The 12,582-nt window shown below is 39.2% G+C and overlaps 1 protein-coding gene across 1 annotated transcript; it reads right to left on the bottom strand.

The window, feature by feature from the left end:
- Window positions 1-4,039: 4,039 nt before the first annotated feature.
- Window positions 4,040-7,346, bottom strand: LOC122649787 (pectinesterase-like). The gene is made up of 2 exons (XM_043843026.1): window positions 6,532-7,346; window positions 4,040-4,787 (listed from the first exon to the last, which is right to left on the bottom strand). Exons 1-2 carry the CDS (start codon window positions 7,249-7,251, stop codon window positions 4,101-4,103), a joined length of 1,407 nt encoding a protein of 468 aa, XP_043698961.1. The 5' UTR covers window positions 7,252-7,346; the 3' UTR covers window positions 4,040-4,100.
- Window positions 7,347-12,582: the final 5,236 nt, after the last annotated feature.

Here is a 12,582-nt window from a genome sequence, read left to right as displayed (position 1 = left end):
ATCATGCCGATCGATAGCATGTGAGACACTTTGGCTATCTTCCATTTCTTGGTCTTTGATAATTTATATCCAAACCTTACTTAGTTCATGCCGTTTATCTGAATTGAATTGTTTTATGTAAAGAAAAAAAAAAAAAAAAAAAAACACACAAGTACATCTGCTTTTTTTTTTTTTTTACTTTCTGGTAGCACTAGTACATCACTTAGCAAGCGCTTTCATCCCATTCAATCAGTGTCGTTATATGCTAGAATTAAATGTAGTCTTTTCGTTAATTAGTTCCACTACCTGGACCACTCAAATATTCTTCATTGCACTGAAAGCCTATGGTTGTGCTACTAGCCTACTAAATAATGTAAATTTGGATCCACAAAACTATTTCACAGTTTTGTTGATTTATGAAACTGGAAGGCTAATTATATGGTCCAATGTAATCAAAGGTGCTGAAGTTTTAAATACCAGGATAATGGAGGAGGTGGAGGTGGTTGTGAGGATGAGAAGGATGTATCGAATATCTAGTTGCATATCAACTGTCATGGAAAGTAAAATAGAATAGAATTTGAATTATTTTTGTTCGTATAAGTACAAGGTCATAAACTCTTGTAACACTTGTAGTTTACCAATAAATCATTTTTCAGCTCTTTAATTTATCAAAGATATGTTACGTACGATACTCATTTACTTAAGGCCAGCATCTCCATATTTTTTGTATTTTCTACTTACATTTGAGTGGGGTGAATTAAAATTTATTTCAAAATTGCTTTACATCTGCAATTCTGCATACGTAGTAAAATTTTGTTCTTATAGATTGCTTTATTTTTTTCAAGAGTTATTTACTATACATACGATTTTTTTTATAGGTTATGATTAAATATAATTGATTAGATTTTTAATTTTGCATCATTAAACCAAGCTAATCAATCTTATCATTTTACCACTTTGCCCTTTATCTATATTTATATCAAGAAATCCCAATTCCAATTCTTTTATTACTTAAAAGGCAAAAAGAACGTTGTTTGATTGTACGTCCCTATGCTCAGATACAAGGTTGATGAAATGACTATCCCACCCGGCCCCATTTTGATTGTTGGGTGCATGCTTCCATTATCCCCGCATTGATGCAGGGGTCATACAACCATGCAGCGTTCTCTCTCCCTAATTAAAGATAGTCACGGCAATATTGGAATTGAGCAAGGTTCTTCTAATGTGAAAGCCAAATCTACTTAAAATATTGCTCAACCTAAACTTGCCCCATGAAACATAGAACTCACTAATTTTTACAAGCCAATTAGGGACTTAGGGGTTTTTTTTTTTCTTTCAAAATGTTTGTAAAGAAGGACTGCGATTTCCTAGAGCCCGGACTTGACCAATTAAATCCCATATTGGCCGGTCATACCATACGTTCATCAGATAGTGGTGGGCCAAGGGGGTTATCTAATTAAACCACCCGTTGCCATCACTGTATAAAAGTGGCTCTTGTCCTTTCCTCTACTTATTCATACTAGGGGAATCTTTGAGAAAAAAATGGTTCTACCTCGACAATACAAGTAGATTTTTTAAAAGTGAGGAAAACTCGTAGTTTCCTTTAAAGTTTATTAGGGAGAATGTTTTCTAGGCTGCAGCGCAGACTGCGCCCAGGAACATGGGCCTGCCACTCAGGGGGGCAGGGTGGTCATTGCACCCACCCCTATGTTCCTGGGTGTAGCCTGCGCTGCGGCACAGAGAATAGCACCCCAATTTATTATTAAGAAAAAGAGATGATTCCCTGAGTAAATAGCATAGGGGAGCACACCAATGAGGTGTGATGAAAAAGTTTCCTACATAAGAGGGTAGCAAGGTCATTTCATAGAGAGAAAGAAAAATGGTACATGCTAATTAGGGATATAAATTGATAATCGAAAATCCATATTTGGTTCGTATTTAGGAGAATCTGTATTCTGAAAAATTAGTTTCTGGAAACTATCCAAATCCATTCAAAAGCTAATTGGATGCGAATACAGATATTTCAATTTCAAATTCGGATATTTATCCAAAACGTTTTACAATACTATTATATAATTAATAAATAATATTTTACAATACTAAAATACCCTTATCAATTCACAATATATTTCTCCCCTTCCTCCTAAAGTCTTTTTTTTTTGTTTTTTCTACTAAAAAATAAAATCTTAATTTTTTTGATAATTGCTAGTCTCTATAAAGTAATTAATGGCATAATTGCTAGTCTCTATAAATGGTCAGTGTCAATGGTATTTATTAAGATAATTGACATTTCCGTTTTTAGGGTATCCACATCATGCTGCCATCAATCAAAGATAGTTGTAAATTTTACTTTCATGCATTTGTGGAAATTGCAACCCCCAGCCAAAGACATCCAATTAATTGATTATGTGAACGTAGCTAGTGACTGATAGACATGTGGACTGTATATCTCCTACTTAAAACAAGCTTTAGATAGAGCACTTAAATCCCACCCTAACCACTGTAGTTCAGGTGAGGGCTTCCAATCAGCTACCTCTTTTAAAGCTCTTGTTGCCATTTTTCTCTCTCAGCAAATAGAATTATGAGATTCTCCTTATCCAATGAGCCCAGCTTAATACTACTTTATATATATACATATATTTAGTCCTTTTAGTTTTGTGGGTTCAGATGTGACAACCCTTTTGGCGTCTAATAAACCACTTGAGGTATTATTATGACCAGGTCTTAATTTGGTCCCCCCCATCCATCCTAAAGGGCGATCATGACGTACAAGTGGTACCCGTACGCATGAGCATGACTCTAGGGTTTTGTTTTTGAATTTGTGTCACGTAAGCCTCAGCCAATTTGGCAAAGAAATAACTATTCGAGTGAAGAGTAGAATGAATTGAAATCAACCCAAAATACATATCAAACACAGTCTAAGCATAACAAACATTTCATTCTTGAAAATAATTGCATTTTGGTTCAGTTATTAATGTAAAATAAATAAATAAATGAAACCAATAAGATAAACTTACAAGAAAAAATGGTCAGAAATCCATAATAAATTCCAAACCGACCCTTAACCCTAAACCACAGATAGCCATGCTCCTGTCAATCCAACTCGGTCTGAGAGACTCAGATTGACATTATTATAGACCATTACAATGGATGAGGGATGGACTCCAGCTGCACTCACTGAGGCGCTGGAGATGAATTTTTCGGAGTGACTCTGACGTTGTCAACTATGGATGATTCAAGCATCCTTGAGCTGACCTTCCAAATTAATGTGCGTGCATCTGCCTGCAGTACGGTGCAGTGTGGGTGTCGGAGCTTGACACCTAGCAGATGCCTCATCCAACAGTGCCGAACTTGATTGATCAAGTTTTTTTTCTTGAGCTTGACACCATTAGATTTAATATTTGCCAAGTGTCAAGCTCTAACGTCTGCAATGCACTACTGCAGGCACTTGAAAGGATCTTCTTCCAAAGGTTATAAGATCACATTGTGACCACCTAATTAATCAGATTTATTAAGGAAAAGGTTGTAAACACAGCTGTGTATGACCCAATAATATTTTCTCTCATGCATTACATGTGGGCTAGCTCCTTTTATACAAATCTTGAGGTGGTCTCTTCCGTACTCCCATTGGGTTTGCATGGGAGATAAAGTGGCATTTATAGATCCCCTCCTGCCCCATTATTAAATACTCTTTTAAACCCCCAATGCATGTTCTATTTAGGCCCCATAAAAGTCTTTTTTGTTATTCTAGTAAGTCATAAAATCATACTATTAAATTTTTTGGGAATCAATTTTCGGTGTCCGGAAGTGTGGTCTATGCCAGCACTCTCATGTGCCTATCTCTCTCTCCGACCTTCTCAAAACAAGGGGATACCATAGGATTCTTTTTCCCTATTTTTTTTGGGGTAGGAAATCATACGATTATTATTCAAACCCAGAAATTACAGTAATAAATGGGTATAGTAATTTGATACAATAATGCCATTAAAACGCCTAGCCCTACAAGGGAATTGAACACAAACCATACAATAATTCAATTCAAGTACATCTGCATAATTTGATGCAACATGAGAAATGACAAAGACTTATGTAACATATTTATGTCTTAAGTCACACAAGGTTTATAGGCCGGAAGAGTAAGGGACTCCGGCGGCTGCAATCCAAGAACCACCACCCAAGAAGTTTGCAACTGTGAACTTCTGGGCATCAGAGGCGCTCATGATATGATACCCCATCCACTTCACTCGACCACTAGTGCTGGAACCAGAACCAGTATTCCCGTACTCTCCATAGTAAAGAGTGCTCAGAGCAAAATTGCCACTCCATTCGAGCCACCCTGCAGGATCGATCAAGCTATCAATATAAGTCGTCATGACAACAGTCCTTGAGTATTCCTTCCATGGCCTCCCCAAATAAGTCTTATATGAACTCTGTACTGCTTTCAAGTCTGAAGCGGCTGTAATTCTGCAGTTATGGATCGAAATTCCGGTGTTCTCGTTTGGATCAGACCGCGCTTGAGCCGTCACGGTATTCATCTGGTTGCTCATGGGTTTTCTCACATAGATATTGCAGTTCTGGAGCACGACGGCGGCATCTCCGAAAATGAAGTCTTGGGTGCCGTAGATGTCACAGTAGCTGTAGAATTGGCGTTGGGAGTAGACATATAAGGTGTCTTGGTAACCGTTGAAGCTACACTGATACAAAACTGATTGGTCTGAGCCTGAACGGAATGCAACTGCTTGGTGTTTCTGAGGACCGGCCGTGTTTTGGAAGGTCATAGCCTTGGCGATGAAGCCGTCACCGACTGCACCTGAGGAGAAGAAAATAGCACATTTATTCATTCATGTAAGTCATAAGATGGGAATGATTAGCGTTTAATCCATACCTGTGCCGGGATACGTACAGCAGCCAGGCGTGAAATGATCAGTACACCCTTGCCTTTCCATGAGGATGGGACAGTCATTTCATGTCCTGACCGTGTCTGGGTTGAATGGTGTTCTTTCTTTTTATTATTATATATTTGTTGAGAAATAATTTTCTGTTAATAAATATGGCCTACACCAACCAACCAACACTCCCATGCATCTACCTCTTTCCTTTCTAAAAGAAAACGTCCCGTACCGAGTTATTCTTCCCCTTATTGATTGTAGGAAGTGATGGGTTGAACCATTTTCAAAAGCGGAGAATGTCAAATCTGAGGATAGATTCCGTACTGTCGCCGATCGAATCACTTTTAAGTTTTAACCTTCTCAACAACAACCTAAGTACCTTTTAAAACAGTAATATTTCCTTATCAGAGTCACAACTCAGTATATTTCCCTATCATAGTCAGTCACACACCATATAGAGAGAGAGACCTAAGTACCCCACCATACACAGAGAGAGATGTTAAGACCTAAGTACCCCTAAAATAGTAATATTTCCCTATCAAATAGTCAATTAGAGAGAGAGAGAGAGAGAGAGAGAGAGAGAGAGAGAGGGGGGCCTGATGTGTGGACGTCCTGTTTCATTGAGTAGGGCTAATCGTGTTACAGAAGAAAAAGTCGTACTCCGGCTGTACGCTTCACTTACGGTGTTGGCTTGGTGCTACACCTGTCTTTTTTTGTTAACATAAATGCTCTTTTTGCATTGTACAACGTGCTTGTACCTTGTACGTGATGGTGAATTGAGGTCCATAAAAACATAAAGAAAAAAGTTAAGGTAAAAGACTTCTACACTTCCTTTTTACAGATTTCTTTATATCTTTCTCACATAAGAGGCCGCTCTCATGACTGCATGAGTCTATTTCTCCAATTTGGACCCTTTACTATTGCCTTCCTGTGCTGTGGGTGTGCTTCCTTACACTTACATAGGTAGGGGCATAATGATCATCCTACCCTACCTGAGTAGGGTGCTCGGGCAGTGGGTAAGGCGGTCATTGCGCTCTTGCCTATGTGAGGAAGCACGCACTGCACACCCACAACACGGGCAAGCGACAGTAGACAATCTGGAGACACCCCCTTGTTTTGAGGAGAAGACAGATAGACACATAGGTGTTGGCGTAGACCACACATACTCCAGAACAAAAAACTACTTCCCAAATAAATAGTATGACTTATATACTAACATTTTTCTCTCTTATTCCGACTATGTGAACCCATGTAGGCCCTGATACTATTTTTCAATCCTTCATTGGTTACAGTGTGTACTGCCTTTGTAGGAAACCTTTTAGAAAACATTTTTCAATCCTTCATTGGTTATAGTGTGTACTGCCTTTGTAGGAAACCTTTTAGAAAACAATAAAAGAATGTGCAAGAAATAAGTGGCTTAAGGAGGGGGGGGGGTAAAGTGAAGGAGGAGAATATCTCATTAACACACGAAGAGGGAGAGGGAGAGGGAGAGGGAGAGGGAGAGGGAGCGGGAGAAGAGAGAGACTATGAGAGGGCTGTACGTCCATGTCAGTGTGTACATCCTTTTTCTCTGAAAAGAACAGCTTGGAAAGCAAAAAGATCTTAAGAATCATCTTGGACGAATTGAGGATTAATTAAGTTGAAGTTTCAAGAAAGAAAGCTTACCAACGGTGGCGGATCTGAAAGTTGTGGAACCATCTTGGACGTTTTTACTACCAGTAACTATGGTAGCATCAATCCCATCTCCAATTAGCATTATATTCTTCATTGACTTTGTAATCTCAACATTCTCTTGGTAAGTACCCTTCTTCACATATATAACAAATCTTGAAGTCCCACTCCTTAGCTTTGATGAAGCAGCCACAGCTTCAGAGATGGTCTTGTAATTACCAGACCCATCAGCAGCCACAACTATATTAGCTGCTGTTGCTGTTGTTGATTGGAGAAGCTTTCTATCAGAAGCAGAGACCCATGAAGGGAATCCATCAGAAAGCAAGCGTCTGGCACCACCACCTGGTTGCAATTGTTTACGACCGCCAGACAGTGTTGAAGCTGCCAGCTGGTTGTTTACAGCCAGAGAGTTACTAAGCAACTTTGAGAAGTCACTCAACAATATGGAAGGTAAGGAAGACATAAATGAAGCTGAGTTGAGCTCCATAAACCCATTTTGGCATGTTTGGTGATTGGCAACAGCTGCACTAAGCCATGTTTGAGTATCTTCCCAACTATTAGATTCTAATAATACACGATTAAGCTTGCTAACCGTGTCGTTATAGAGCTCCACACAGTCAGTCCATGCTGCCCTGGCTGGCTTATCGAAGGAGCTCAAGTCCATAGCTGAAATGTGATTATGGGCTAATTGAGCTTGGTTCATAGTGACCATGAGGGCTACATCACGGAAACCTTTTGAGGTGGCTAGAGGATTAGAGGTAACAAAGGAATTACATATTTGAGGGTATGGTGTTTGGCTACAAGAAGATGATGAGGATGAGGATGATGATATGGTGTGACCATTAGCCACCCCAGAGAAAAATGAAAGAAGAGATGAGAGACTCACAAGAATTTTAGAAAGAAGCTTATTATCCATAGTGACCCAAAACTTAAACAAGTAAGTATTGGATTGCTGCCTTATTACTCCAAATTGCAATGAATCAAGCATGGAAGTTGTACCCTTTATATAGGGCTTAATAGAGTAGTAGACTTGAACGCGTTTAGAGCTATGAAAAGGTTTTGGGTTTGGGCCATGCATGACACTTACGTGAAAAAAGAATATTGGCTTGTTTGTGGTTTGGGAATTCCAAACAGTCTTTTTTCTTTTTTTGTTTGAATTGGCTGCAATGGGCCAATAGATTCTGAAGCCATTGACTTTCCAACTCTAAGTTGGTCTACTTGGCGGTTTCTCTATGGTCTATAGTTACCTCTTTATTGTGGCATTTATGCCCGTGCCCGGTCTTGTACGGCTCAATACTACCACAGGTTAATCCATCACAATTGAAAAAAATAAAATGGGTCAATGACGTCTTCCACATATAAAACCAAGGTGAAAATTTTCCTTCTACCTTGGAGAAGGGTTCATTCAAAATCGATTATCATTATTCTCCTGTTAATTGAAAGTTTAAAATGTCTTTTTCAGTTTGTATAAAAGGAATCTATAAGGTCAAGGAGAAAAAAGTGTCTTTGAAGAAGAGATAGTATGGAAGGGATGTGTGCCATCATTTTCATTTTCATTTTCATTTTCATCAATTGATGGCACAATTATCCACCACGTAATGGATTGGATGAAGATTGAAGTTATGTAAATGGGTAGATCATCTTTCACTTGGCACAACTAGGTGGTCTATCCATTAGATTCCATAGCAATGTATGGGAAAAAATTTAGTATAAATTATTTAAGATATATGCAATGTGGCAAATCCAATGGGATCAGAATTTTTTGGAGAGTAGACCCCAAGGTCTTTTCCTCACATATTGAAATTTAGCTCAACTAGAGTTTGTCAAGTAGTAAAATAAAGGATTGAAAATCAAGACTATGGGAGAGAGTACAATAGTGGTTGGAGTACCGTAAGTACACAATAACATACATGCAGATGCGTGCTAATACATGGGAAATTATTTGATTGAATTATATTCTGAAATTTGATATGTTGCTATCAAAGCCATGTATTACCTATTCAGACACATCATCATTCCTCGTGGCACAATGAGATGGACTACCATGATAAACTTACCGAAGCATACTGATGTGGACAGTTATCCTGCCACCAATTAACATGCGTCACGTGGCATGCCTACAAAGAAGCGTATGAATATAATCACGTGCACATTCGGGACTCTCCACGAAAAGAAAGCAAATCCAACTGAATATCAGTTACAATTGATAACTTATCCAATTCCTATTATAGCTCATGCGTATCTAAAGAATCTCAAAGAAGGGAAAGGATCTACCGACCCAAGGAATGTATTCCTACCAGAACTCGGATCTTATTCACAGAAGGGGACATGTCCCATGAACCCTATAAATACCACACTCCAGGCGAGAGATAAACCATTGTGAAATACTCTTTAGATTCCATTGAATAATCTGATCAATATACTGACTTGATCATCAAAGAGTGTTCCCCGGAGACCTACTCCGAGCCTTTACTCTTTCTATTTCAGGTCTCGTGGATTGTTTGTGAAAAAGAAGATAGTTTTTGCTGGAAACACAGACCATTCCAATGCTTGACTTCTTACATAAAGCTTGTTCTTTTGTATGAATTTTTTTCCTTTCTTTTATCTAATTTTTTGATGAAGAAGGGATTCATGCACGGTCGCATGCTATTTTTATTTATTTGTTTGAATCACAAAATGGAGCCCACTTATTGTTTTCCAAAATTACCAAATTTTAAAGGTTCTATGAAAGAAATTGAATCTTTAAGGTACTTGAAAGTAGATTCTCCGTAGGCAAAGTACCAATAAACTAAAGAACAATTTTGAGGGCCATATTTGCAACAAAAAAAAAAAACCATTTGACCTGGTTGGTTATGGACCTATATGGTGTTGCTAGGCTTTCATGGGGTCCTCTCCCTTTGAGCAAAGAGAGAAGCAAACAAAGCAAAGGAAGCTTCTTGGTGACTAGAGAAGGAAGACTTGGATTTTGCTCCTCAAGCTTAATTTCTTTGATCGATGCCATACGATACCAAATTGGATGGGTTCGATACTAGCTACCACATGTCCCTGTATATTCAATCAGACATTTCATCAAATAAGTTTAGAGCAGGACCACGTTGACGATGATGCAGGCTAGATGGGAGACTTTTCTAATAGTCTTAAGAGTGACATCTAAGATGTTTTTCTTTGGGTGTGTAAAGAGAAAATCTAATCTAAGATTTCTCTCATTAATAATTGACATGGTTATGAGTTTTTATTAGCGATAGACTCGCCCTCTCTCTATCCACCACCAAGAACCAGCTCATCAGCGATGTTGATCTAGATAAGGCTCGGCACGATAGGTGGTTAGGACTTAGGACTCCTTGATAAGAAACCAAGAAGCACTAGAATACTAGATCCATCTCAGTCTAGCTGTTTAGTTCTATAGTAAAATTAAAATGAAAGATTTTCTAAGTGAAGCAATAGTTTGGTTGGTTTGAGTTGCAGGCTATTATCATAAGGTTAACTAACTTTCAAGATCATCTTGTCTTCCTAGCTTGTTGGGATTTAGTAAAAAAGGTATTAGTGATGATGCAAAACACTCTACTTCATAAGGTGGTAGAGATCCTTATCACCATTCTTCTCATCCAGATAGAAATTAGGAGGTGAGTGGCGTTAATTATTGGCGGCAGTGGATGAGATTGTTCCGCTTACACAAATAAACAATGTCTTGTTGGAAACCTTTCCTGTAAAAATTTTCTTAATTTAGAATTGTAGAAAGCTCTCCTCCATTGTCACATCACAGTCCTTGCAGCATGGAGGACGACCGCAACATGGGCCATCTCAATTTGAAATATTCTCAATAATTAATTATAAACAAAACAATGAAGCTGTGATCTCCTCTGTTTCACAATCATATGTCCAGAGGCATAGCTGAACCCAGGAGTCATGATCCACCTGCCGCTGACCACCTTGATCCTCAAGTAGCGGCAACTAATGCTCATTTGGATGTGATGCAATTGCAGATCCTAAACATGGAGAACCTTCTCCGTAATGCTGTTAGGCAGGATTACCCAAGTACGAGATCCTCCGCCACCCCCGGCATCGCTGTCCACTCAAGGTGAATTACTCACAATGATGGGGGAAATCACAATAGAGCGAGTTTAGCCAGTTCTAGATAACCCTCCCCCAATCGTGTCAATGAGTCTGCTGAAGATCGATCTCTAGCTAGTCGACCTCCCATGAGGTCGAAGACAACATACTAGGTCAAAGTCCACGAAGAATTGATGCCCCAAAAATGCATGAGGAAGTACGACCATGGGAGATGGATGATGGGCTAAGCAAACAACTCAATGAGCAGATGCAAAAAATCTGGAAGAGGCAGATGGGTACTGGGGATCTCAATTTCTCTAATGACAGTGCCTTGTCAGATGACATCATGAAAGCATCGCTCCCAGCCGAGTTCAAGCCCCCAACGTTTGAGCTATATGAGGGGAAGACAGATCCAATTGATCATCTAAACTACTTCAAGTCCACCATGATCCTGACTAGAGCACTTGATCCTATCATCTGCAGAGTGTGCCCGACAACACTAAAAAGACTTGGTAGGAAGTGGTTCTCTTGACTCTCGCCAAAATCTATCAAGAATTTTGTCGAGCTTAGTAGCCAGTTCATGACCTATGTGGGTTCAAGATCCTGATTCAGATAGACTTAAGAGGCATTCATCCCTTCCAATACCTCAGTCAAAATGAGTATAAATAGCAATCTTTCACCATTTCAGGACCCTGTGGAAGTAAAAGTCACAAATATAGAGTAGATGTTGATTGGTATCATTGAAATGTTATAGACGCAGATGAATGTTTCCTGTCCAATAGAAATTCATGATCAGTGGAGTTGTCCTCAGATCATTCCTCCCCTAGTTTGATGGGAGGGGAAGATGAAGTAGCAATTGACAATACCCTTATTTTGGTTCCATCTAGGAATCAAGAGAATCAATAATTAAAGGAGAAACTCAATCGGCTCGAGCACCTGGTTAGGAATATAAAAGGGGTCACTACAACAAAAAGGGCTTATAACTACAGTTTTTTCCGCAGTAATAGATCCAAAAATCCGCAGCAATAGCCTATAGCTACGGATTACCTGTGGTTTTCTATCCGTAACTACAAGTGCCATCGCTAAGTTTGTAGCTGCGGTTATCCTACCGCAGGAAAAGGGTACTCTGTAGCTGAGGATTTTTTCGCAACAAATTTATAGCTGCGGACTTTTAGTTGCGGATATTTCCACAACAAATCTATAGCTGCGGATTTTTAACTGTGGATTTTCCGCAGTCAATATCTAACTGTGGACTTTTAATTGTGGATTTTTCCGCAACAAATCTATAGCTGCAGATTTTTAGCTGTGGATTTTTCCGTTAGCAGATTTTCTTGCTAAGTTAGCGGCGAACAGTGGTGTGTCCTCTCCTTGGGTCTCTGACTTCCCCTCTTCAGCCTGGAGACTTTTATCTGATGATGCAAAGGGTAGGCCTCGATTCAGATTCGACTAGTGGTTTTCTTTTGGTTTCTCCTGTGGATCTCTGCTGTTGAGCCTTAGTTTGTTTGGTTTTTCTTTTGGCTGTAGGCTCTTGGCCTTAGCGTGGTGTTTCTGTATCTGTCTGGGTATGCCTGGACATTAAATTCTTGTATTCTTTTTTTCTCTTTAATATATTCTTGCTGATCCTTAGCAAAAAAAAAGATCAAGTCATTGAAACTGAGGGTCTTTGTTTTTTCCCCCACATCAAATTATTGGAAAATTTTGAGGGGAGCTCTGAGAAATTAAACATGATGGGGGTCCCTAAGCCGACCTTTGATCCTTTATTCGACAACTAAGGGCTTGAGAATTCATAGATGAATAGTTAAATTCTCGTTATTCAGCACTGCCACTAATGGCTAATGGCACTCTGACCAATATCCAAAGCCCGAACCTGGGACGATATGATGAAGGCATTCATCTGTCAGTACTCATATAACATTGATATCAAGTTGACGTGGCAGAGAGCTTGAAACTATAAGACAATTACCCGAAGAGGGGTGCATGTCTTATCTCAAGA

Source organism: Telopea speciosissima, chromosome 2 (genome assembly GCF_018873765.1).
Source record: "Telopea speciosissima isolate NSW1024214 ecotype Mountain lineage chromosome 2, Tspe_v1, whole genome shotgun sequence".
Classification (NCBI taxonomy): Eukaryota; Viridiplantae; Streptophyta; class Magnoliopsida; order Proteales; family Proteaceae; genus Telopea; species Telopea speciosissima.
The sequence above is the reverse complement of the archived record's forward strand: the minus strand, read 5'-3'. Positions and strand labels throughout refer to the sequence as shown.